The 24,415-nt window shown below is 45.4% G+C and overlaps 3 protein-coding genes across 3 annotated transcripts in view; 2 read left to right on the top strand and 1 right to left on the bottom strand.

Annotated features, from left to right (window-relative positions):
- dennd4c (DENN/MADD domain containing 4C) overlaps positions 1 to 15,486 on the top strand; it is a 30,975-nt gene extending 15,489 nt beyond the window's left edge. Inside the window, exons 4-34 of the mRNA XM_080519296.1 lie at positions 82 to 151; positions 1,446 to 1,615; positions 1,699 to 1,940; positions 2,043 to 2,109; positions 3,005 to 3,063; positions 3,970 to 4,114; positions 4,786 to 4,961; positions 5,122 to 5,222; positions 5,998 to 6,222; positions 6,686 to 6,831; positions 7,045 to 7,083; positions 7,345 to 7,475; positions 7,565 to 7,697; positions 7,802 to 8,008; positions 8,200 to 8,328; positions 8,448 to 8,604; positions 8,717 to 8,866; positions 8,972 to 9,091; positions 9,203 to 9,328; positions 9,707 to 10,797; positions 10,933 to 11,125; positions 11,244 to 11,341; positions 11,441 to 11,616; positions 11,704 to 11,862; positions 11,950 to 12,148; positions 12,244 to 12,354; positions 12,443 to 12,580; positions 12,677 to 12,794; positions 12,901 to 13,057; positions 13,167 to 13,231; positions 13,701 to 15,486. Of these exons, the coding sequence (XP_080375422.1) occupies positions 82 to 151; positions 1,446 to 1,615; positions 1,699 to 1,940; positions 2,043 to 2,109; positions 3,005 to 3,063; positions 3,970 to 4,114; positions 4,786 to 4,961; positions 5,122 to 5,222; positions 5,998 to 6,222; positions 6,686 to 6,831; positions 7,045 to 7,083; positions 7,345 to 7,475; positions 7,565 to 7,697; positions 7,802 to 8,008; positions 8,200 to 8,328; positions 8,448 to 8,604; positions 8,717 to 8,866; positions 8,972 to 9,091; positions 9,203 to 9,328; positions 9,707 to 10,797; positions 10,933 to 11,125; positions 11,244 to 11,341; positions 11,441 to 11,616; positions 11,704 to 11,862; positions 11,950 to 12,148; positions 12,244 to 12,354; positions 12,443 to 12,580; positions 12,677 to 12,794; positions 12,901 to 13,057; positions 13,167 to 13,231; positions 13,701 to 13,837 (5,235 nt within the window). The 3' untranslated portion in view covers positions 13,838 to 15,486. The remainder of the gene's footprint in view (positions 1 to 81; positions 152 to 1,445; positions 1,616 to 1,698; positions 1,941 to 2,042; positions 2,110 to 3,004; positions 3,064 to 3,969; positions 4,115 to 4,785; positions 4,962 to 5,121; positions 5,223 to 5,997; positions 6,223 to 6,685; positions 6,832 to 7,044; positions 7,084 to 7,344; positions 7,476 to 7,564; positions 7,698 to 7,801; positions 8,009 to 8,199; positions 8,329 to 8,447; positions 8,605 to 8,716; positions 8,867 to 8,971; positions 9,092 to 9,202; positions 9,329 to 9,706; positions 10,798 to 10,932; positions 11,126 to 11,243; positions 11,342 to 11,440; positions 11,617 to 11,703; positions 11,863 to 11,949; positions 12,149 to 12,243; positions 12,355 to 12,442; positions 12,581 to 12,676; positions 12,795 to 12,900; positions 13,058 to 13,166; positions 13,232 to 13,700) is intronic.
- An 822-nt stretch (positions 15,487 to 16,308) lies between these two features.
- cdca9 (cell division cycle associated 9) lies at positions 16,309 to 18,593 on the top strand (the record flags this gene model as incomplete). Its single annotated transcript, XM_080519398.1, has 8 exons — positions 16,309 to 16,420; positions 16,501 to 16,632; positions 17,528 to 17,544; positions 17,640 to 17,701; positions 17,798 to 17,869; positions 17,950 to 18,031; positions 18,116 to 18,202; positions 18,496 to 18,593. The coding sequence occupies 8 exons, from the start codon at positions 16,309 to 16,311 to the stop codon at positions 18,538 to 18,540; spliced, it is 609 nt and encodes a 202-aa protein (XP_080375524.1). The 3' UTR covers positions 18,541 to 18,593.
- Positions 18,594 to 18,776: 183 nt separating this feature from the next.
- plin2 (perilipin 2) lies at positions 18,777 to 21,781 on the bottom strand. The gene is made up of 8 exons (XM_080519201.1): positions 21,733 to 21,781; positions 21,564 to 21,609; positions 21,238 to 21,433; positions 20,866 to 20,948; positions 20,454 to 20,742; positions 19,728 to 19,906; positions 19,502 to 19,621; positions 18,777 to 19,424 (listed from the first exon to the last, which is right to left on the bottom strand). Exons 2-8 carry the CDS (start codon positions 21,591 to 21,593, stop codon positions 18,954 to 18,956), a joined length of 1,368 nt encoding a protein of 455 aa, XP_080375327.1. The 5' UTR covers positions 21,594 to 21,609; positions 21,733 to 21,781; the 3' UTR covers positions 18,777 to 18,953.
- Between the last annotated feature and the right edge of the window lie 2,634 nt (positions 21,782 to 24,415).

Below are 24,415 nucleotides of genomic sequence, written 5' to 3'. Positions count from 1 at the left end.
TAAAGGCGATTTCTGTAACTCCGCCGAGGCGCTTCTCAGCAAACAAGAACACGAGCGTGACCTTGTGGTGATTCTTTTCAGTGGGGCTCCAGCGTGTTCCTCTGTTACAAGAAATCTGTGTCTTCGTCCAATTCCCTCAGCTACAAAGCCGGTGAGTAAAAGTGTGACTGGTTATAATTGTACATTTCATGAATAGTTGACAAATAACACAACAATTTCAGCTGCCATTTGTCCACAATGCTACCCTGAAATGTCATTTCATTACAATGCCTCTGCTGCATTGTTATTATAAGATAGCTCATCAGGTTAGGTTAACATGTTTAGCGTCATTGCTGATTATATTTATGAAATGTACCTGTAATTACTCATATTAAAGTCACAATTGAGGGAATGGAAAGATTTTTTTTTTTTGCATCATATTAGTGTTATGTCTTCATTGAGAAAGCTTTTTTTTATACAGTAACAGTTGTCTCACTTCAGTATTCACACATTCAATAACAAATAAGTGACATCAACTGTGTAAATAAGATAAAAAGTTACATTTCATTAAATATGTGTTTAGATTTTGCTGTTGTTGCACTTGCTATGGTAAAGTATAAAAAAAAAAAAATATATTTACGATTAAGCATAAATTTGTTTGTTAGCTCTGTTGCCTCAGAGTTTGTATTTGTGGAGTGTGTATTGCCTTTTACACATATGTGCATGAAATTTCCCCTCACAGTTCAAAGACACGGGTCTGAAATCCTGTTCCTAATTTTTTTGTAACCCACTTTCTTCTATAGTCGGTGTTGAAGGCATAAAAATGAATTTAGTATGACATTGATGGTTGTAACTGTTGTTTTCAGCCGACGTTTTCTCGCTTGAAAAGACTCTCGATTCACGTTGTCAATAATGATCGGAGCCAATGTTAATGAGGTTCCAGCTTTTGCTGAACGATGTGACACGCTGATAACAAAAGCACCGCGCGGTACGGAATGGGGCCGCATTGTGTGTCGTCTCACAGTCGGCCAATCTTGTGTTTTGTGTGTCGGAGCCGGAGCAGGCGGCTCCTTCACTGTGTCCACTGTGATCGGACAGAAGATGGTAATTGCTTATTACAGCTGGTATTTTGAACTGCTGTGTGACATTTTGCCTGGCCGAATGTTTGGCCTTTCCAGCGTTTCATTGTGTAATCGGTGTTTGCGCGAACATGCACACAGATGCTGGCTTTATCTTTTTTTGGCAGTCTGTCTTCCTGTGAGGTTGCTGTTTATTCAGCTGAGACGACCGTGCATCCTGCCACACCCATCATTTTTTTTTTCTGTGACGCGTGTGTGCATCACGAAGTAAAAATGTGTGCGAAGAGAGGCATGTCGAGCATTTCTGTAGTGACAGTGACTTATTCTGTGGATGAAAGACACGCAGGAATCATAGGAGTTGTAATATATGTTCTTGTTGCTCTGCAGGTCTGATCTTTCGTTACCCAGAAGAGGATTATGAGTCTTTTCCTCTGTCCGAGTCTGTGCCCTTATTCTGTCTGCCCATGGGCGCTAAGATCGAGTGTTGGGCTCCGGACACTCGCGACCCTCTGCCAGTCTTTTCCACGTTTGTCTTAACCATCTCTTCAGGTGAAAAGGTGAGAAACTCGAGCGTCGGCGACAAAAAGTGGTTCGGTGAACGTGAGAGTAACGCGGGGACCTCCGCTGCTTGTGCCGCCAGGTGTATGGGTCGGCCATCCAGTTCTATGAGCCGTATCCCGTGGACGTGCTGAGCGAGAAGCAGAAGATCCACCTGGGCCTGCTCACCACAGTGGAGAAGAAGATGATCCCCAACCGGCCCGTCAACACCAACAAGTGCATCTGTCTGCTCTCCCGATGGCCTTTCTTCGAGTCTTTCAGAAAGTTCCTGATGTTCCTCTATAAGCTCTCCGTCTCCGGACCGCACCCACTCCCTATTGAAAAGTAGGAAAACACTGCTGGAATGTCGCCAGTCACGCAGATGTTGTTGTTTTTAACAAAATGGGATTATCTATCTCTGGCTTGAACTCGTATTTCTTTCAACAGGCACATCTCGCACTTCATGCACAATGTGTCATTCCCTTCCCCTCAAAGACCCCGAATCTTGGTTCAGGTGAGACCTCACATTGTTGATGAATAACAACTCAACGTATTGGACTGTAACTTTATGAGAGCCAACGTTGAGAATGTTTTCCTAGAGGTAGGGTTTTGTTTTTTTTGTTTCAAGCCTGCAAGCATAACACGAGGACACCATTTCTTTTCAAACCTGGAAGGAGTTCCTATACTGTGTTTTTCTTTCAAGCATGAAATCGTTAAAAGGTCGATGCCACTGTGGCCTCACAAGCATCTTGTTAAAGTCTCTCTGGGATTAGCTCACTCAGGTAAGACCTTGAGACCGTGATGAGGTTTTAGAGGCCAGTAAAACTGTTATGAGAACAGAAAATCTCTGGAAAGCTGTCCGTCAATACGCTTTATGGCCTTCCATATATAGGCTTCACTTCAGTGCAGCGCTTTTACTGGAGGTAAACGGCTGAAGAGTTGTTATTCTCTCTGACAACCGGTGACGGTTGTGGATTCTCGCAGCTCTGCATTGACAGCACATATGGAAATGTTTTTACATTGTATGTTTTTTTTTCTTAAAAAAAAAAGACTTTAAAGATGCAGATCATTCACTTTGTAGGTTTGCTAATGTGCTTTCTCATCCCATTGTGGAAGGTTCTTAAAACTTTTAAGTGCTGGTTTAATCTACATATTTAATTTCTCTTCTTTGACCTGCTTTATTATTATTTTTGAGGCATATAGTGAGATGCATGACTGGTATCTCACGATGTTTATTGAAAAGAGGTGTTTCTCAGTGTGTAAATGCACCACCGGGTTTATTATTTCATGTCAATTCTGCAGATATGAGACAGCGGTCCAACTCAAAAGTTGCACAGTGAAGCAGAAGTGCTTAATATGTCCACACTGTGTGTGACTTCTGCTTTAATATTTTGGATTTTCTCTTGCAGCTCTCGGCACATGACACTTTGAACCTCTCGCAGCCCGTGTGCACACCTTTACCCCTCAGGTACTTTTATCATGGAATGCATCACACATTACACTTGTTTGTGTTTTCCCTTAATTTGACTTCAATGGTCACAACAGGTTACCTCCCCTTTACAGCAGGTTGTCATTTTATCAAGAGAAGATGTGAAGTTTCAGCTGCTCTGTTCCACATGATTTAATCTGCATGTTTGTTTTGGCACAACTTTCATGCCGGATGCCTGTCCTGATGCAACCTTGTCCCTCTATTTAAAGCTAAATAAAAATATATTGGCTTTGTTATATACCTCATTGACACGGCCGTATGTCACTGTCTTTCCGTGGTCACATGTTCTCAGTCCTGCAGACTTTACACTGTTTGATACCATGGAATGTTTGTATGTGCAGCCATAATGCTTGGGCACACAGTCACACAATATCATAGAATAAATAGAAACTTTCATTGTGACTTTACTAGTCTGTCTAATGTGCCTCAGACGCTGCCTTATGCAACTCTGACGCTGCAAACTGATGATTCTGATGATGAGACATACGAACACAGCCTGCTGACTGATACTTAACATTGTTTGTCTCACTGCGTTTGCTCATGAAGCATTATTGGAAATCCCTAGAAGTGTAGCGCAAAACTCATGATGAAGCCTTTTTCAGTCGTTATGTTAAGTTTATATTAGTGAAACAGTGCATCAACTATATGTTCTGATAGAATTAGAAATATATACATATTTGAAATTAGAGTGGGATTAAGAGTTTTTCTTACTTGACAGAATATTTTGGGATTAATATTACATTACATTAGCCTTCTTCCCTTTGTGTGTTTACCATCTGGTTACAAAACCATTTATTATACTGCAGCCTGCCGATCCCTCTCATATTTACCTTTTGTACTCGTTCTCTTTCAACTCTTCGGTGGTGTTTTCGTCTCCCTCTGCAGCGGGGCGGACTACGGCACCCTGCTGGTGAACCTGGGCTCCGAGAACTGCGCCACGCTGCTGCACTTTGTCCTGCAGGAGAGCAAAATCCTGCTCCACTCGCTGCGGCCCGCCGTGCTCACCGGAGTGGCCGAGGCGGTGGTGGCTGTGAGTGTCACACAAGATTTGATTCAAGCCACTCTGGTGTAGTCGTATCTGCCTTCACTCTCTCGTCAATTTAAAATGCTGTTATTTTGGAACTTAAAATTTTTTATCACTGATCATTCCTGATTAATACAAATTTTTTTTATTTCAATCGCAGCTGAAATGAACAGAAGTTTTTATATGACAGTTTTAATTGGATTGGATTATTCAATGTTCTAAATGTTGTCTTTTAAATTAGAAATCCTGCTACTTAGTGCAAGAGATGATACCACTACTATTATACAACAGATTATGATAAATAATAGTAAATATAGTGTTATTTTATTTTCATTAATATTTCTCTTTTCGATGCAGAACGTCACAGTCAGCAAAAACCCCTTTTATGCAATGAATCGTTCGTGATCAACAGACCACATCTAATGCAATTTTTCATTGCTGCCTAAATTTGATTTTATTATCGAAATAGAGAATCTGCAAGTGGAGATGATGATGCAACCTCGTTAAAAATCATTGGAACTTAAAGTGTGGACTGCTTTTTCTCTATAACTCAAGGCCAAGACTTACTTTAAAACTTAGATGTGATGTATAATAGATTTATAATTTAATTTAAATTTATAATTAGAGATGTATAATTGTGAGTAGTAACCATTATCGTTCCTCTGGTCTCTTCTCAGATGATCTTCCCCTTCCAGTGGCAGTGTCCATACATCCCCCTCTGTCCACTGTCTCTAGCAGGCGTCCTCAATGCTCCATGTCCATTCATAGTGGGAGTGGACTCCCGCTACTTTGACCTGTACGACCCTCCGCCAGACGTCGTCTGTGTGGATCTGGACACAAACACTATTTACCTGTAAGCTGTTATTTACCCTTACGACGTAATTGAAACGATCCTAATCCCCCAAAAAAGATGCAGCGTGGTATTTCCAAAACCAGGATGCCTTTTTGGGGTTTTTTTGTGCAGCTCTCTTGTTACTTCCAGCTAACTAACGCTGCGGAATTGTTTACCGCAGCTCTGATGAGAAGAGAAACAGCAACTGGAAGAACCTCCCAAAGAAACCCTGCAAGAGTCTCGTCAACTCTCTGAGCAACTTGCACCACCAGCTGGCAACAGGTACCAACTGCATGTGATTTTCTCCTGGAAAGAAAAGCTCAAACACTGACCAACAAAGTGAAAGAAAGGAAGGAAGATGAATTTACACAAAGCTCAATAAACCGCCATAAGCAAGCATGTTTGGAATTCACCAGTTTGACGTTATTTTTTTTTAAAGCGCCTCAGTTTCTTCCATCTTTGTAACCTTATATACATATATAAGGCTGCTCAGTCTATCACAAATGTATTATTATCTCAATATCGAAAGTATATACTGTGGTCGGTGCCTTCATGGACACCGAATGAAAAAAAGATTAATTTTGAATAACTTTTAACAATTACACAAGTAACTGTTTAGAACAAAAACTATCAGAAGAACCGCAGTGTTGTTTTGTAAAAGACGTCTTGAAGCAGTAAGACATTAACATCTTCTACCTAACTATTAATCTTTATTTTAACATAAGCAATCAAATAATAAATCTATATTTTTTGGATGAATTAGCTTTTTTTGTACAAATAAAGTGTCTGAAGTAACTGATTTAGTTTACTTCACTTCCTGACCATCAGGCCAAAATAAAACACGTTAAATGATTTGGCATAAAAGAGCCACAAAGTGAAGCTGGATTCTTTAACAAATAAATATTTCTGTTTTTAAAGTATATGTTTTCTTGACCGGTTTGGAGAAGTTATTCATCAACCAACCATTGCAGATCTTAAATAGTTGACACAAAAAAAAGAAAAAGAAAAAGTGAGACATTGTTTACACTGTTTGACTGGCCCTGGTTTGTGTTTGCAGTTGCGGTACGTCCAATGTCGCAGGACAGCTCCGCCGTGGACATGACTCCCATCGAGGCCGATTTCACCTGGCACAAGAAGAAGACGGCTCTGGAAATGGAAATCCAGGAGGCCTTCCTCCGCTTCATGGCCTCCATCCTGAAGGGCTACCGCTCGTACCTCAAGCCCATCACGCAGGCGCCCACTGTAAAGGCCACGGCCGCAGACTCGCTCTATGACCTGCAAGGTGAACGCCTGACCTCATTTATAGTTTTCAGGCTTTATTGAAACCTTCGCACGTGAGTGCACCATTACTGGCATCTCTATTTCAAGAAGCATCGCTTGTATCGTCGGTCTCTGCTAATGCTGGCAAATTAGTTTTAAGCGTCACCCACCTAGATCAATTTCAGATATTATAACACTTTTCTAAAGAGCAATTATTGATTGATGAATGAGGGTCATTCAATAGATATAAATACACAGAGCCCTGATGTGTGGTACAGTGGTGTCGAGTTAATTTTAGTCTGAGGCCAATTATTGGGCCAAACCCTTGAAACGGTAGCATAAAAAAACCAACCTATAATTAAAAACAAATCTCAGTCTATTTTGGTCCACAGGACGTATGTGTGACGAGGACAGATCACTCTAAACTGTTAGGCCATATTCTTGTAATCAGCTATTTCTTACATTCTGTCCTCGGATGTCTGCAGGTTTTCTCAAGAGCAGAGATCGAGCGCATCAGAAGTTCTACTCGGTCCTCACCAAGACCCAGATCTTCATCCGTTTCATCGAGGAGTGCACCTTTGTCAGCGACAAGGACACCGGCCTGGCGTTTTTTGATGACTGCGTGGAAAAGGTGACCACCGACTTGTTCTGGGGCGCCTTGTGCGCAAGCTACATGCCGGGTGTTTTGTTTGGTTCTTTCCTCGACAGAGGTTTCCTTCCAGGGGCAAGCCTTTGTTTTATGTTGGTTTATTGGCAAAATAACTTTTGTCCGCTGGGAGACTAAGGAAGCTCCGATTTCCTCTGATTCATTCTGTCCCCTTTGCTCTCTTTCCTCTTCTTGCAGCTTTTTCCCTCTGATAAAATCACCGACAAGGGCACCAAGGTAATTGTGTCGACTGTAATTGGATTTCCTTCCTGCTTTTTTTCCCCCCTGACCCAACATTCAAATTTTCCATTCTCAGCAATAATTATGGGTGTCTCCTGCTTTTTTTTTTTCATTTCTTTATTCATAACCGAATCATAAAGGCACGTTTTTTTCTGCTTCGCCGTGAAAGCATCATTAATGACTACCAGCCGTCAGACTCAAACAATCATTAGAAGTTTTTTTTCTGTAAAGAAAGAAATGTTTGGATCCTTGCTTTAGGTTGAAGGAGAGTCATTTGAGGACACCAGACTTCTGGAGCTGGACGAGTCTCAAAAGAGCGAGCACACCGTTTTCGTTATGCCCCCGGAGCCGCCACTGAGCAACGGGTCTGAACCGGCGCCTCGATACACGTGCGTCTTTTTCCTGCCTCCAGTGGGTCTGAGCTTTTAGGGTCTTTGTGCACCGATGTGATCATGCGACCGTGGTCTCCCTCCTGCAGGTACAAATGTTTCCCCAGGCTGCACGTGAATTTGTTCGACCGCCCCAGGGTGCTGCGTCCAGCCCTCAGCAGCAGGGCGGCGGGGGCCAGCCTGTCCAGCAGCCCCGCACTGCTGGCGAAAAGGACAAAGCAGGCGAGCGCAAACGAGAACCGACGCGCACTACTCGCCAATAAAAGCCGAGCACTTTTTCATCAAGAACAATTACTGACGCTATAATTGTGGTCCTGCTTTTAAAGGAGATCAAGCTGGCCTACAAGATGGCGAAGCGGTTCTACCCGCACCCGCAGCTGTGGGCCCGCTGTCTGTTCAGCCACTGCTACAGCATGTGGTTCATCTGCCTGCCAGCTGCTGTCAGACTGGCCAAGTCCAAGAGCCGGGCCATGCAGCAGGCGTACAACGTGCTGCTGAAGATGAGGACCACCGAGGTGGAGATGCTGGATGAGGTGCGCTCACGTAAAAGCAGATTTTTATCCAGCGTTTGAAAAGGCTGTGCTCGCAGAGGAGTTTTTTTCACTCACTTTTCTTGCTGCCCGCTTTGGGCACGTCCCAGTTAATCCTACTTGTCACTGGTGTTAATATTCCTGTGTGAGTGTTTTGTTGCGGATTACTAAAAACAACTCTTTGTAACTCTCAGGTGTGTTACCGAGTGGTGATGCAGCTCTGTGGTGTTTGGGGTCTTCCTGTTATGGCTGTGAGGGTCCTGGTCGAGATGAAGAAAGCTGGAGTTCATCCCAACGCCATCACATACGGATACTACAACAAGGTTTTATTTGTTGCAGAGCATTTCTATACATTTTTTTTTTTTTAAACCCTTTCATTTGCAAACTAAGTGAAAAATATGCAGGTTGAGAGCACTTTGTGAAAAGCCCGCCCTCTTTGCAGGCTGTCCTGGAGAGCCCGTGGCCCAGCCGGAACCGCAGTGGCCTCTTCATGTGGACAAAGTTGCGCAATGTGCTCCGTGGCGTGGCCCAGTTCAAGCACAGTCTGGATGATCGCACGTCTTCCTCTTCCAAGGCGGCATCCAAATTAACAGCCACAGGTGTGAACCAAGTTTGCAGCACTGTCCCGTCCCCCCCCCCCCCCCCCCCCCCCCACACACACACACACACAGTCTGTTTTTATTTCTCACAGCTTCCTGTTTCTTTCCACAGCCGCATCAGTGGGCGGGTCAACGGTCTCTGATGCAGACCGCTTGAGTCATGGAAGCGCCGACAGCTCAAGCGAGGTCAACGGCGAGGACCATAATCTATTTGCCCCCGGCCACGCCATGGAGGACACGGCAGACAGTCACTGTATCACAGGTACTGATCCCCACACCCACCGGACTGATTTAAGAGAGCTGTTAAAAAGAATATATTTGTGAGTGCAGCCTGTTTTTTTTTTTTTTTTTTTTTAATGAAATACAGGACAGTCGGATCAAGGCTACGGCTCAAAGGATGAGTTACATCAGGATCTAGCAGAGGCTAGATTGTCCCCGGTTGTCCCTTCTGCTGAGGAGAGAAACGATACCAAAGACCAGCGTAACGGTAAGACAAGAAGCTACATTTCACAATTCCACATCTGCATTTTAATTTCGTTTGTGCATGATTATCTTTTTTTTTTTTTTAACATGCAACTTTGTACAATTCTCTAACCAGGAGGAGACATTGCCGGCTCCCTGGACAGTGCAGTAGCGGTAGTGGAGCCCACAACGCCAGTTGAAGCGCTCGCTCATGTCCCCAGTATTGTGAAGTTATCAACAGGGAGCTTTGATGGAGAAAAAGGTGAGCGAGGAGTGGAGTTCAAATCAGATGAGTAAAATTAGTAGAAAAAGTTTACTTTGAAATTAGAGGGGGATTTATAATGGATGTGTATTTATCACTTGGTTTCTAAAGGTTCCCTTTTCACTATTGCTTCTGAGATATTTTTAATTTAAAGGGTCATAATCTGGGGGAAAAGATGTGTGACCGAGGGTTTATTTTATTTTTATAGATGTAGGTTACACTAAGACGTACAATTTCAATGCTGAGTGTTGGGGAAGACCTCATCTCAAACCTTGACTTATTTTTTTACTTTACTTTTGTTTTTTTTGTTTGTTCCATCATTTTTAGCTTAAGAGTTGTGCTTTTCAGTGATATGATGACGTTGTATCCATTCTGCAGGTCCAGGGAAGCTGTTCAGGAGGCTCAGTAAGAACGACAACGTGTCTCTGTGTGATGAGGACGCCCCCCTCTCTCCCGGCGCCGTAGTGAACCAGAGTCAGCAGCAGCAGCGGCAGAAGGCCTTCTCTGAACGCAGCTGTAGCTTCAGCGCCGAAACCCGAGCTGGGATGCTCCTGGAGAAAGGCGTGGACCACATGGCCAGCCAAATGGGAGCCGACGCTCGTATCCTGGCCGCGGCGCTCTCCGGAAGCAGAAGTCCGCCCCCCAACAGTGTGTCCAAAGCCCTTTTTAAAGACTTGGAGGAAGAGCCTGAAGATGAAGGCTTGACACTCGGGAAGCTGCCTGGCGAGGAGACTCCAAGAGCAGCGGAAGAAGAGAAGGGGGATGACGAGGAGATGAAGGGGGCCGAGATGAATCTTCTGAAGCGAGAGAGGAAGCTCACAGAAACGGCAGAGGATGAGTCTGGAGCACGGGGAGCGGCCCTGGAGCGGGCAGACGTGGAGGCCGGCGCCGACCCGCTTTCCCTCCTGGTGTCGGAGAAAGAAGAGTCGTCATCGGTTACCAGTCAGGAGCCGGCGCGCCCGGTACCCGCCGTCGTCTCCCGCAACCTGGCCGAAGAGATTGAAATGTACATGAGCCTGAGAAGCCCCCTGGGGGCCAAGTCTTCCAGCATGGAGCTCCAGCAGTCGCAGGGAGACGCCACTGACTCCCCTCAGACAAAGCAGTCTCTCGAGCGGCGGTCCAGCCTCCCCGTTCCTCCCGTCAAAACTCCAACGGGCTCGCCAGGCGACACGCCAAAACGCAGCCCGCACACTGTGACCCGCTCCAAAACGTTTGCAGTCAAGACGAAGACGCCAGGAAGCGCCGCGGCCAGCCCGGGTCCCAGGTCGTCTTCTCTCACCGCGCTGGTGAAGTCCTCTCAGGGAGGCTCGCTGGGCTCAGTCATCAACTCCATTTCGGGCATCAAGATGGACAACCTCTTGTCGGGTCCTAAGATTGACGTGCTGAAGTCGAGCATGAAGCAGGCGGCGAACGTGGCCAGCAAGATGTGGGGGGCCGTGGCCTCGGCCTACTCCTACTCGGATGACGAGGTGAGCCTCAGTGATCCACGACTCCAAGCAGTTTAATTATCGACTGCAGCCGATCCAGAGCGTAGCGGGATATAAAAGCGCTCTTCCGCTCAAGTGTGAGAGTTAAAATAGTTTTCTCCTTCGTTTTCCCTCCAGGATGATCTGGCTCAAGGTGGCGGAGGCTTCCCAGCCCGCCTGGATGAAAACGTGCTGACGGAACACGACTTGGACGAGAGTCCTGAACGACGCGCCGTCCCGGGTTTGTTGGCTAACGGTCTGAACCAGAGCTGCACCAGCCTGGGCAGCAGCAGCGGCAGCAGCGACACCGGCCGAGGGACCCACCAGACTCGTAAGCAGTGTCTTTTTTTAAAAGTGTTTTCTTTCTTTTTTTCTTTTTTTGTTTTTTCTGAGGTAAGCAGGCCTGTGTGAGCAGCTGGTAGAGTTGTTTTATTTGTCTCTGTGCGCAGACATGACTCCAGGGCGTGCAGGCAGAGGTCCTGACTCGGAACAAAGCTCCTTGCATCACGCTTCCTCCTCCAGCATCTACCAGAATTTTGCACTTGAGGTCTGACATGCGGCGTAAACATAAACACACATAAACACACACACACACACACATCGGAATGACTCCTGACTGGCGGTGCAAACCTCCCTCCTTTTGCAGGTGCTGATGTCCAGCTGCTCTCAGTGCCGCTCCTGTGAAGCTCTGGTGTACGACGAGGAGATCATGGCCGGGTGGACGGCTGACGACTCCAACCTCAATACCAACTGTCCCTTCTGCCACACCGCCTTCCTTCCCTTGTTGCACGTCGAGTTTCACGACTTGCGCACAACCAGCGGGTAGGAATCTGCTGTCTGTGTAGTTTTGCCGTCTCTCTCTCTCTCTCTGGTGCATATTTGACCGCAGCCTCTTTTTGTACCTCCCAGGTTTTACATGAATCCCAGCGCCTCCGCCGACAGTATCCACAGCACCAGTGTTCAGCCCACGGCGAGCAGCTCAGCCGACATGAAGGCGCCAGACCTTCTCACTTTCCCCGAGGGCGAGACCCAGGAGACTCCAGATAACCGTCCCGGAGCACACAAGAGGTACGGCTTGCAACACAGGTCGGATTAAACCCCGTCTTATATTCAACGGCGTACGGCAATGGCTTCAGTTGCTCTTTGTGTTTCCAGTCTGGTTCCAGAGCCGGTGCAGTCGGACCCGCTGGGCCTCCTGGAGCACCAGGCAGCAGGGAGGCAGCAGCGGTGCAGTGGGTCGTCACTAACCCGCAGCAACAGTGTCGGGGGGCCGCTGCAGAGCCTGGACTACTCCCAGAGACCGGGACACGGCATCTCCACCACCAGCCTGCCCTGCAGCCTGCAGGAGGTGTCGGTCAGTGTCCTTCTGTTGCTGCGCCCTTCGGCCCGCAGACGCTCGAAGCTGCGTCTCCGTCAGAATGAACCGGTTGGATTGTTTGTGCTTCTCAGGACGGGATGAGAGCGAAGCGGCCCAATCCTAAACCCGTGTCTGTACCGTACCTCAGTCCCCTGGTCCTCCGCAAGGAGCTGGAGACGTTACTGGAGAACGAGGGAGATCAGGTAAAGCAGCTCACAGGAGACGGCAGGTTTCTCTAATAAGCACACAATCCACCCAAATCTCACGTTTTTGGCGTTTGTGATCATCCAGGTGATTTACACCCACAAGTTTCTCAGCCAGCACCCGATCATTTTCTGGAACCTGGTGTGGTATTTCCGCCGCCTGGACCTGCCCAATCACCTGCCGGGCCTCATTCTCACCTCCGAACACTGTAACAACGGAGTGCAGGTTGGTGACCCAACATGTTTTTTAGGTTAAGCGAGAGGCAGTGATGCAGAATTCACTCGGACTTTCCCCTATAATGTATTTTTCTCCGCACTGCAGCTGCCAGTGACGTCACTGTTGCAGGACAGTAAGCAGGTGTACGTGCAGCTTCTGTGGGACAACAGCAACCTGCACCAGGAGCCCGGGGAACCGCTGTACCTGCTCTGGAGAACGTTTTGTGAGTGTTTCAACTTGTGATCGCGCTGGCTTTGAAAGTTGTAGAAAACCCCAGCTGCCACTAGAGGGCATCAAAATGACTATTCTTTTTTTTTTTTTTCCCCCAGTGGAGAAGAAGGGCACTTTGGCTCCGACAGACCACCAAGAGATTCGCACCCTCCTCAACACAATCGTCCGCAGCATCCAGACCAACGACGTTTACGGGCCGATCAACCTGCTGAACCGAGAGATCAAACGGCGTCCCGACGGGGTCAAACGGCAGAGGTACGCCCTCCTGCTCATCGTTGCCCCTTCGACGTTTATTGGATCTTTTGTTTTAAGCTTGAGCGACAGTGACTCAAGCTTCATTCCCCGTGTTCTGTCTTGGTTTCAGGAGCATCTACAGAGAGATTCTGTTTCTTTCGCTGGTCGCCTTAGGACGGGAGAACATTGACGTTGGTGAGGGAATGTTTTAAGATATATTCACCGGTAATGTTGAACGATCATCTTTTGTGGAGAAATGTTTTTTTTTTCTATTCTGTTTAGAAAAGAAAAAGGTAATTTATTTCCGCTATTTGTTCCAGAAAATCTAAATTACAGATGCATACGAAAGAGAAAAATGTTTACACCAATATGAATTTATATACGAAATTAATTTTCAATATATTTTATAATTCTGCGTCCTGAATCTTTTTAAAAAAAAGAAGAGCTTTTTAACAATATCATGTGGTTGTGATGCTTGCAGTTTCTTGGGTTTTGGCGTATTTAATGTAAAACACCAGGGGTGAGAATGAATTGTTCAAACTAACCCCTGAAGAATACAGAATTTCCAGTTTAGCTCTTGGCAACTCCTCGCTTTTCTGACATCTACACCCCCCACCACCCCCACCCCACCCCACCCCCCACCCTCTCCCCCCAACCCCCGCAGAGGCCTTCGACAGGGAGTACCGCACCGCGTATGACCAGCTGAGCCCGGAGCAGCTCAAGTCTTTGCACCGCATCGATCGTCCGCCCACCGCCAGCATGCAGGCGTGCCTTAAATGTTTCGGAAGCCCTTTCATCTGAAGACCGCCGCTTCCCGCAGCAACAGAAAATCTGACTGCACATGTGCAATGGCTGCAGGGGAGTAAGTGTTGAACGTTGAAACCGCTCCGATCACCCAGTTCACGGTACTTCTTGCTCTTCCCCCTGGTTTAAAAAAAAAAAAAAAAAAAAAAGAATAAATAGACACCCAGTCTGTTTGTTTATTTACTACCTTAATACGCTTTGCAGGGTGACTCCTAATAGGTGCGACTGTTTTGTGTAAAAAAAAGCAAACAAAAAAAAGCAGCTCGGAAATGAATTTTGGGACTAGTTGAGCTGTATTTCTTTCCAGATGGTGTATAGAATGATTAATCGCTGTACAGAATATTTTGACTACACATGTATAGACGTATCTGTGTATAACCAGAGAGTCTGCTCCTGCTAGGCTGGTAGCTTTTTCACCCTCTTTGTTTGGAAACCCCCCCCCACCCCACCCCCCATTACACCCCGACCTTTCCTTTGTGCACTTTCTAGAAAAAGAAAAACTCAAGTCCACCTGTTTTGTTTTGTTCATTGTTTTTTGTGTACATATTTTGTTCAGTTATGGGAATTTTGTCACCTTTGCCTGTTTTCACATCATGAAGAATTGAGTGATTTAAGTCTTAATGAAAGTATATATGTTCACATGAGGGATCTTTGAGGCTGGTACAATTCTACTCGCAGCACACGTGTAAACGGGAGAGGACTGAGACAATCACGAATCCAATTCTCTCTCAAGATCTTCTCTTAACATTCCAGATATTTCTGCAGTCAAACCAGGTCTTCCTCAAGTATTGATTCTCTGCAACCAAACGTTGAAAGCCGTCACTTTTAAGCCGAGAGCCGGAAAAAACTATTTTGAAGTAAAAAGAAAAAAAAAAGCGTGCCACACTACTGATTCGCGTAAAAAGACGCGTGTTCTCGAGAAGGGAAAGACGAACATTGAGCATTTTTAACCCTTCGTTTTATACCAGTAGCACTGCAGTTGTTCAGCTAATTGGACCGGCGACTCGTAACGATCCGTCAGTGTTTCAAAGTGGTTTGGTTGCGCTGCGGACGGAGGCGTTTTCTGGTTTACACACGTAGCTTTGAGGACTCGTGCTCCAGCAACAACAGCACAAAGGGCTTATTCAGTACTGCCGATACTGTTTTGGAGAAAAGAAAACTCTGTTGTGACATTCCACTAAATGCTGAAACAGACGCGTGGGAGGGGACAGTTGAGTGTTCGGGGAAAATTTGGGAGCGCGACGCTGACTTGTACAGACGACATGATGTAAAATATTCCATTTGCACTGCAGAGGCTGAGCTGAATTGGTGGCGAGGAGATAAAACCGTATCCGAACACTTACAACATACAAAGGTTCGACTCCATGGCGAAAAGAAATGATCAACTATTTATTTTTGTATTATTGACATTTGGATTGCAGACAGCATGCTAACTTAGAATTTTTATGTCTAACAACTTCCCCCTTTTTTCCTTTTTAAATCTGTCTCGAGATTCCTCCCCGTACTGACTTTGTAAATTAGATCCATTTATGGCAGAGGATGTACAGTAAAGATGGTTTTTTAAAAAATAGATTAAATGATCTCTTACCGTCCTGTGGAAAGGAAATGAATGTCTACACTTAAGTGCGCTGCAATAAAAAAAAAGGTTTGTGAAATAATTTTGAAAACAAAGTTTGTTGTCTTTTTTCTACTTCTTACCTCTATCAGCACAATAACTTTCTTCACAGTTAGCATAATTGTGTTCTCCAATTTCTAAGCTATCAAGTTGTTTGTTACAAATCCTGCACATGCATGTCTGAAAAGTGACGCCTGAATTAAAACTTTGGTACAGGTGCAAACTATGGCAATAACTTAAACTTTCACTTTTGAATGAGTTTAAATTCAGATTTGTTCAGTTTTTCTCCCCTTTTTTTCTGAAAACGACTGCACTGCCTGCAGCACCTCCTGGTGGTCAAAGTTCTATTTATGTCTCATGACTAATTTAAGCCAGAGAGATAAAATGGATACATGAAGCATTGTGACACTGGACCATGACATAAATATTGAAATTATGTTTTTTTATTACAATAAATTAATTGGTATATTAATGAAATAATGATGGGTTTGTGTATTTAATTCCTATTTTAATTAATGACATCTAAGTAATCATTTAATAATGTATTGATTTAATTTTGGCAATTTTAGTCTTTTTTTTTTTTTTAGCTATTTTCTCTACTTTGGGAGGAAATTCCTGCTAATTCTGGTTGTTTCAGCTGTTTTTAAATGTAAGCAAAATCTTTACAGATAATTTTGTGAACAACTTGTGACGCACAGCCGCGCTTCTGCCACTGGGGGTGGGCGGAGCCTAACACTGGTCCACATTGAAGCCCCGCCCCGAAGCGCGCGTTCCGCCCACGTGTGACCCGGAAGCGGGGCTTGATTAACGGTCAGCTTGTCGGGAGTCTCGCCGGTGACACGCGGATAGCAGGATGCCGGTGAAGAGGCAGAGAAACGCCGGGACCGGGCAGAGCAAGGAGCGGCTGAGCCGCGACATGCGGCGGAGTAAACTGACTCTTTTTATCCAGCAGTTCGAGAAAGAAGGTTTGCCTTTGAAAGTTTAGAATAAACAACAACAAAAAAAACATGCCTTGTCATTCCCACTAACTCCAAACATGTTGCAGCACAAGAGCGCATGAACGAGTTGGAGGTGAAGCTGGAGAACATGCTGGCCACGGTGGACAAAGCCTTCAAAGTGGAGCTGATGAAGATGCCCCCCTCCCTCCAGAACACACTCATGAGAGACCTGTTAAGTGGTGAGTTTCTTAGGCCCCGTTTACGTACGTTTCACGTGACGACACCGAAGCCATTAATAAAGGAGCAGCTGACAAATAGACCACGATGTAGTTAGTATGCCGGTCCAAGGGAGGGCGCTGTTGCTTGATTTTGTAACGAAACCACAGGCATCTGTGCAGAGAACAAAATGCTATAAACGTGGAGAAAATGGAGAGCACCCGACATCCGTATGGACTGGTGACGCGTCGGATGCTATCAGGGTTGAGTCTCTATGATGGACGATAAAACCGGAATACTGCCAGTGATTAATATCACTGCCGGTCCGCCATGTTTGTTTACAAGCGGATGGAAGGGGAAGGGAGGGAGAGAGGTGCGCACGCGCAGTAACAGGCTCCGTAGCCTCCAGCAGTCTTTGCAGGACGGAATAGCGACAGTGAAAGAATCTTTCCACTTTTGGAACTGCACACTGGTGCCGTGTAAACAGACCCCCCAAAAGAGAAGAAAGTTTTGCAGATATACTCTAGCTTTTTTTTCTTCTTCTTCTTTATTGAATGTAATTTTCTGTCGTGGCAGAGGACGTGTCAGCCAGTGAGGTGTCCATTGCTGTGATGGTGAGCCTTTATTTATTTTTTTGTTGTAACTTTTAGCACAGATTTCCATAAACCACCGTCATCATGACACTTTTAGAGACTTGCTTTTTCCAGAATGAGTCCCGCGAAGCGCCTCAAGCCCTCAAACGGATGCCCAGTAGAAGAGGTGAAACTTTTCATTCTACTCCTCAAAGATCTGTCAATTCACCTCAGTTGCATCTCAACATGTTGTCAGTTGTGGCGTCTCAAAGCAATTGAATGAGGACAGGTTTCAGTTCATGTCTTTCTGTTTTTGAAGTGAAATCGGCAGCTCCCCCACCCTCAGGACAGAAGTCCTGCAAGGTGACGAAGTGTTTGCACACACTGACTGTGTGTAATATTTGTTCAATAGCACATTTTTCTGTTTTGCAATCCTCACATTTGTTGTTTGTTTTTAGACACTAAAAGGGCCGAAAAGGACGAAAACATTAGTCGGTAGCAACAGCACTGGAAATCTCATGTAAGGTTAAAAATATGCATTGTCATCGTAGTATACGGAACGTTATATTGTCATTCAAGTGTGCTTTTTTTTCCTGTCTTCTTCTTCTTCTTCCAGCGGTTCTCCAGTCCCTACCCGTAGTGGCTTACCAAGCCGCGCTGCCAACAACCAGACCAAACCTAAACTCAGGTGGGTTCTCTGGTCGCCGAAGCTGCTGTTGCGTTTAACTGGAATACTGAAACGGACGTGACTCTGACCGGTTGTCTCAGGTCTGTTGTGTCTGCTGGCGACATGCACTGCGCCATCGCCGGAGCTGCTGCACACGTCACCGTGACCACGGCACGTGGCGAGGTAATGAAAGGAGTAACCCCCTATGACTGTGGGTTAATTGATAGGAAGTGGCAGTAATGTTTTTTTTTCTTTTCTCTCTTCTAGGCTGTCAGCTTTTCTGAAGAGATGGAGAACGACGTTAACTGTGATTTGCTGGATGACGTGGCGTGGCACCAGATTCAGAAGCTTGCGGTAAAGAATGACATATTGATGCTCTACACTAGTTATTATTAACAGATTAGAGGATTTTGGAGGGAAAACTTTTCAAACGACAATATTTCTTGTCAACACGTCTTGTTTAAAAGACCAGAAAATCTCCTCTGACAATGCAAAAATGGTTTATTCCTCAGTATTGTCATAACACTTAATGGGGAAATGCATTTTAAACATATTAATTGGCAAACATAGATTTTACTTTAGTTTTGTTTCTAGATCTGTAGTAGCTGTTGGTGCCCCAGTTGAAAACCAGATTTTTGGATTTGCAGACGATGTTGGAGGATCTGTCTCAGCGAAAGATTAAAGATGCCTGAACGTCCTCCTGTAACCAGGATGTTGGTCCAGCCGGGCTTCGTGAATTTAAATTCTATCCATTGTTCTGTTTTTATTTGTGCTCTTAAAGTATAATAAATATTTACTTTCACTTTTTAAGCTGGAGTACTGAATTATTTCTATTTTTCCGATATGTTACAGCAGTAATTGTTCTGTGATGTTTCGTTATGACAAAAATATTTCCAATAATGACAATATAAGCAGAAAAATACTAAAAACAAGCTTAATTTATTGGGAAGAAATACAGGATTACACTTTTCCAGAATGATTTCTTACTATCTGGCCAAAGTGGAACAATCACTTTTTGATCTTGTTTAAAATTCTTTAAAAAAGAAAAGAAAAATCAAACACATTAAGTTAAATCTTTGTCTAAGTATTTGAACGGCCTGGATTATTACTGCTGCTGCTGCTGCTGCTGCTGGGAAGACATTGACTCCATCTCTATGTCGGCGGGCTCGTACACCACGCGTGGCGGCGTCGGAGGCGAGCTGGAGGAGGGCGAGGACCGCGTGCTGCCAGCAGAGGGCGCCTCGTGGGCAGGCTCGCCGGGCATCCGGGGGTAAAATGGGCCCACCAGCCAGTTGAGGGGCGTGTTGTTCACCAGGTAGTCGAACACGTGGTCCAGCGACGTTCTCATTTTGCCCAGGTGGACCCTGCTGCCCGCCAGCATGCCGTCCGACAGGTCGCCCAGCACGCTGGCCCTGCTGAAGCCGGTGTAGACGTGCGAGGCGGAGTGGCTGAGGGACAGCGCCTCCTGCTGGATGTGGTTGGGGAGACCCTGCAGGCCGGAGACGAGGACGAGGCAGGTGGTCTGCAGCTGCTGGGTGAGGGAGCGAGCCAGCGCCAGGGTGCGGGATTCAATGATCTGGAGGACGTGGGAGGGATTTAGAGAAACGGCGTCTCCACACACACTTCATGTTGACACACTGTCGCGTCCTTTACCTCCACCTCATGGCTGCTCTCCTGCTCTGAGCGGCTGGATGACCTCCATGCCGCCAAGGAATTCAGCTTGTTGTTCAACATCTGGTTGGCTCCGTTGATATTCTTTCGGCCATATTGAATCTGTGGGGGGGGACAAAATCGTTTATTTGTTCTAATTAAACTTAATTTATCTTGTACGTCGAAGGCAGTAAACAGTGTGGGTATCTAATGCGGGACGAAGACCCACCAGGTCGACGGTGGAGTTGAGCTCGGAGATGAACTCCACGCTGCGCTGCTTGCCGTCCTGCAGCCGGGCCACGGCTCGGCTGTACACTCTGCTCCGGACCTTGGTGGAGAGGGAACCCAGGCGGACGTAGTAGCTGGGCTCGTTCCTGTCGAAGCCGTCGACGGTTCTGTCCTCCAGCTCTGTCACGAGGGCGGAGAGACATTGAAGTCCAACGACATTGTTACGAGTCCCGCGTTATCAGTTGTGACTAAGTGCTGATAAAAGTCTTAACAACTTGCCGGGGTCAAACTGAAAGCTACTTTCATTATTATTAAGGGACACTTGTTCTATTCAAGTTATTTGCCTTGACCGTTACTAAACTTTGCAGTGCGAGGCTCCCTGTTGGCACGGCGATGGCATGACGCGCTTAAATGAGCTTAAGATCTGATTTAGATTATGAAAGTAGCCGCGAGCCCAGAGACTCTAGTTACTCAACAGTCGGTGGAAACATGGCGTACAGGATTGCTGGTTTTAAGCCCCGCCGCTGCCCAGTCTAAACAATTACGTCTTTACAGAGTGTGGAAAAACAATTTGCACCCTGAGATATGTCTAATTCAGGAAACCCTGTTTTTTTCTGGGAACTGGGCCAAATCCATGCTGAACAGTGAACTTCTGTTTAGAACTGATCCTTTGTAGTCGTTGAGAATCAAGAATTGGCTGCTTGTAGCCTTTAATGACGCCACTCACCGACGAGCTCGTCCTCCGCCAGAGGCAAGTACTGCTCCACCAGACTCTCGGACGTACTGAGCGCCGTGTCCACGCCGCTGCTGACCAGCCGAGCCACTCGGCTCTCCAGCACCGTGCTCACGCTCCCGTTGACCACGGCCTTGGTCTTCTCCATCCCGTCCTGCACCGCGCCCCGAGTCTTCTCCACCACCGTGGTCAGGGTGTCCGACACCGTGCCCTTGGCGCCCGACACCGTGCCCGTCATGGCATCTTTAGCCGTGCTCACCACATCCTTGGCACTGGATACAATCTGGGCAGATTAAACGATTGCAGCAATTGTTGTGAAACATGGGACATAGGTCATTTCTGCCCCCACCAAGCAGATTAGCCCACATCAACATTGTGTAATTTAGCCTGCTTATGAAAAGTGTACCTGATCGGAGGGCTGGTGGAGGATTGGCAGGGTTTTCTCTATCTTGTCCAATCCTTTACAGGCCAGGTCGTTGGCAATAGCAACTGCAGGAAAAAGGTCAAGTCAAGCTTTATGAAGAACTTTGTAGCGCAGAATCGGAACACGTCGGTAAATACTGGTTCTGTAAGGCAGCAATACTTCTAAACTTTGTTGTGAATTATTCCTGGAGAATTAGTCAAACTGGGTGAAAGGTGACATGAGTAATAACTCCGACCTGAGCTTCCTGTTTCAATCTGACTCATCTCTTTGAGTCAGTTTTAAGTATGACTGGAGTTTACTTTCATTCTCCAGAGTTGGGGTGTGTGCTCATGGAGTCGACCCGAGGGGTCTTACTTTGGGGCTCCAGCTTGTCGATGATGGGCGAGGCGGTGTTGAGGGCCACGGAGGTGATGGTGCGGACTCCTTGCTCGGCCGCCTCGCACACGGTCCTGATGTAAGGGTGGTTGTCCTTGGTGCTGGAGTAAACGCTGGACACCAAGCTGTAGGTGGAGCTGACCAGGGGGAGGCTGCTCACCCGCTCCACCACATTCTGTGGAGGGGGAAAAAACACACAGGTTAATAAAAGATGATTTCACCTAAAAACAGATGACAGCAAAACAGAAGTGTTTAAAAAAAATAAGACATTGTGTTAAAGTACAAAGTCTGGCGACCTGCCTCACCTGATTACAGATAACCTCAACTGCTGCCATGTCTCCTTAAAACAATCTATAGAGAGAAAAGTTCAGAAAAACAGCAGTTGTTACATTTATTCCTCACATGCTGCGAGATAACCCATAAATAAGTGATTAAAAGAATAATAATAATAGCGCCACATCTGTTGACACTCACCCAGCTGTTCACTGCTCACGAGCCGTCCCAGGTCTGATACCGCTGCGCGCACTGCCGCCGGCTTTATTTATGCGCCTCTCGATGTCGCGAGATGAAGCGTGGCGTCATGACGTCACCTCACAATGCAACTCCGGCCTGTGGGGCAAAGGTGAGACGGGTCAGACGTTCAGCGGGGGAATTCCTGCGGTGCGTCAGTCACATGGACACGTTTCACAACTATTAGATTGTGATTTAAAAGAAATTCAAACCCCGAAAAGTTTCCACAGCTTACAAACGTTGGCTTTATCATATTTGTCATGCTGAGGACACCTTGTGGCCGAGTCGTGAACATGCAGCTGTCTGGTGGACTGTAATCTGCATTGCTACTGTAACAAGTACAGTGAAGTACTTTCAAGGTAAAAGACCTTCAATCACCAAGTCAGGACTTGTCTCATACACTTTAAATACATCTCTGGATGTTTGTTGATGTTCCACCTGTTTTTTTTCTCTATTTCAAGCTCGACAGGTTTGATTTCACCTTTTTGTCGCTTCGTCTCTTGCTATAAGTATTTATCTGTAGAGGTAATTAAAAAAAAGAGAGTATAGGCACTAGAAAGTGCAAATATTTGTATTCAAGTGTGGAACAAATACATGAAAAATATAGTTACAAGTAGAACTAGAGGTTTGTATTTCCAGAAGAAAATGCAAGTGTGAATGATGAAGGGGGCCTGCTGTCTCTTGCCCCTACGTTTCCATGGCAACAGATACTGTTCTCCCTCGATCTGCTGCCTCTCGCCCCCGCATCTCCTTGGCAACAGATGCTGATCTCCTTTGAGTATCTTCAGCATTTAAACAATAACAAAATGTGGTCTCTGTTATCTTTTCCTACATTGTTAAAAAAAAAATGATGGCAGAAAAAAGTTGAAATAACAAATATGGGTACATTAAAGCAATATTGTGAGTGGGACTGAGTTGTTTTAAGCATTTAACTGTAAAGTACCATTGGGGAAATCCAGGTAAAAGGAGCACGTCCTTTATTTTACTTGATACATTGCAGGTCTTTTGACTGTTGGAGAAAAGCCACGACGCTCAGAATGACATAAAACCAGCACGTATTTTTCCATGTAAAAGTGTCAAAGTGTGGAAAACAATAGAGATCAAACTATAAGTGGAAAAATTGATAATGGTAATGTTTCATATAGGTTTATATCTAATTTTATTCTAGTTGAAGCAAAGTTAATGTCTATTACATGATATTCTTCCTGTAATAATTAAAATTTAAACACATTTGTTGCTGTGTAGCACCATCTGGGTTGTCACGTGACTTATGAGAAATATTAGAACATTTCTTGAAATTCAGAATGCATTTAAAAGGATATCTGACCCGAGCAACATCTCTTTGAAATTATATCTGATTATATCAACGGCTTGACTTTTATGATCCTCCAGCCGTTCACCAGAAAATAAACATGTCTGTGTCTCATGTGTGGCTTTTGTTTTTGATTTCACTGTGCGTTCTTGTTTCTATTTTTGTATGTGTTATTTAAAAAGAAAGAAAAAATGTATTAAGTGTTGATGCAGTTTCTGTGGATCTTAAACATTTGGAGGCCAGATGAAAAAGCAGAATTTAGCTCACATTCTGCAGTTGCTGAACACATGAGGGTCCTGTATTTGTGTAGATGAAGCCCTCAGGGGCCCATTTATCAGCCTTGATGTAACTCAAATACACCCCATATGAAAATGTTGGCTGCAGTTGAACCACAGACACTAAGACTGTCTGAATGAGCTCCAGCCTCCAACTTCTTAGCTTTGCTCTGATTTACTGAAGAGTCGCGTCATTAAGATTTGCCGGACGACAGATTGTCAGTCCGCGGAACACACAGTCCATCTTCCACGAACACACACCGAGATGACACGTCGTAGCAGACATTGATCCGATCTCACTTTATTGTACACATCGCTCTTTGTTAATGGCCGCAATCAGCTTTTGTGTGATTCACCAGCAATAAAAACGGATCAGAAAGTCTCTCTTGGTCACAGAGACGTGATGAAATCTGTGATACTGCAGCTTGACCTCTGATTGTACAGATTTGTCAGGGAATCAAACACTCATTTCTTAAGAGGGGAAAATGAGGGCATAGAATTCAGCCTGAATGTGTCTCTTAGTAAAAAGCACCATGTCTCCGTATTGCAGTACGTTCTGGCTGACAACAGTGAAACTTTTGTATCATTCTCCAAGTGTGGGCTAGTTTATCTCTACTTGTCACCCAGTGACCGAATGAATGAGAAACAGACTTTAAAAAAAAACGTGAAGCATTAATTAAATACCTTTTGTGATTTTTAGATACTTACACCAACATCATATTAAGGCTGAAGGGGCCTCACTTTATTTCAGCATTAAATGAAGCTCGACTTCCCTGGTTTTCATCTTGTTTTGATCTCTTGCTTGTTTTGGATTCAAACATAACTTCCCTGGTTATGAACTTGAATTTTAACTGTCACACTATTTGCACATTAACGCTGAGCCAGCATGACGCCGTACAGTGATGCGTGTATTCTTAAATCAAAACTACACAGTTTGTGGGTGTATGTGCAGCGCTCTATATAACGCACACATCTATACATCTACAACACGCCGTTGAAATCGAGACTCCTCTGGTTTACTGGGGGTTTCCTATCCTGACTTGACCAGCTCTAAATCACA

Source organism: Blennius ocellaris (genome assembly GCF_963422515.1).
Source record: "Blennius ocellaris genome assembly, chromosome: 23".
NCBI classification, from domain to species: Eukaryota; Metazoa; Chordata; class Actinopteri; order Blenniiformes; family Blenniidae; genus Blennius; species Blennius ocellaris.
The sequence above is the reverse complement of the archived record's forward strand: the minus strand, read 5'-3'. Positions and strand labels throughout refer to the sequence as shown.